The 1087-nt window shown below is 42.5% G+C and overlaps 1 protein-coding gene across 1 annotated transcript in view; it reads left to right on the forward strand.

Annotated features, from left to right (window-relative positions):
• LOC101849632 (vicilin-like seed storage protein At2g18540) overlaps positions 1-1087 on the forward strand; it is a 3421-nt gene that overhangs the window by 190 nt on the left and 2144 nt on the right. Inside the window, exon 2 of the mRNA XM_013085947.2 lies at positions 474-690. Coding sequence (XP_012941401.2) covers positions 474-690 — 217 coding nt within the window. The remainder of the gene's footprint in view (positions 1-473; positions 691-1087) is intronic.

Here is a 1087-nt window from a genome sequence, read left to right on the forward strand (position 1 = left end):
GGGGGTTCGCTTGAGAAATAATATGATGCCGTGTAGTAGTATTAGTCATCGCCAGACACTAACGGACCATTCATTAATGATATTATCAACAGGGTATGTTCTACATTGGTCAGCATTGAGAACAATCGTTTGTTTTAGTAAGAGTTTCACGGTACTTGCAACACTATAAGGTCATATTAGGGTCGAAGATAAGAAGAGTTACACAGGAGTTATAAACATACAAAGCAGAAGGAGGAGAGATAAGGACGATGAAAATTAGATAGAAAAAGAAGGAGGAGTGATAAGGACGATGAAAGTTAGATAGAAAAAGAAGGAGCAAGCCACACTACAGCATCCGCCAACCACCGACAAACAATCTCTGGTCTGGAATATTACACACACATGTATGATGTACCGCTCGCTTATCATATTTGTGGAAGAGATTTTCCCAGACACCACTGATTTATTGATGTTTGAATTTTTTTTCACTCCAGGCTTGCGTCGCCGTCTACCAGCAACAGCGAAGAAAACAGCGAAGACAAATGCGGAAAAGTGCCGAGAATACAAGATCAGACTCCGCAAAGATCCCCAACGTCATCAAGAGATGAGAGCAAAGCAGAAGGAACAAACCCGAGAGTGGAGAGCGAGACAAACACAGGAAGCAAAAGAGAGGTCAAAAGTAGCAGCGAGAATCAGGCAGCAAAAGAGAAGGTATGTGTCACCTTTTGTTGTACCGGAACAGTTAAGTCTTAGTTTAAATAAGGTTTTACGGCGCTCGCAGCTGCATAAGGTCATATGAGCTCGGAACGAAACCGAGAGTGGAGAGCGAAACAAACTCAGGCAGCAAAAGAAAGGTCAAATGTAGAAGCGGGAACCAGGCAGCCAAAGAGGAAGTATGTGTCACCTTCTTGTTGAAGCATCTAAAAAAAACAACCGAAGCAAATGTTCAGTTTAAAAAAACAACATTTTATTGTTTGTTCTGTTTTTGTAAAGTGTTTTACGGCGCTCGCCACTGCATAGGTCATATGAGCGCGCGGGACACTCCTAATATTTTCAGTTGGTAGGAAATTTTGAATTTTGCCCGGGTGGCGGCCGAAGCCTACTCTTA

The sequence above is a fragment of the Aplysia californica genome, unplaced genomic scaffold, assembly GCF_000002075.1.
Source record: "Aplysia californica isolate F4 #8 unplaced genomic scaffold, AplCal3.0 scaffold00420, whole genome shotgun sequence".
NCBI classification, from domain to species: Eukaryota; Metazoa; Mollusca; class Gastropoda; order Aplysiida; family Aplysiidae; genus Aplysia; species Aplysia californica.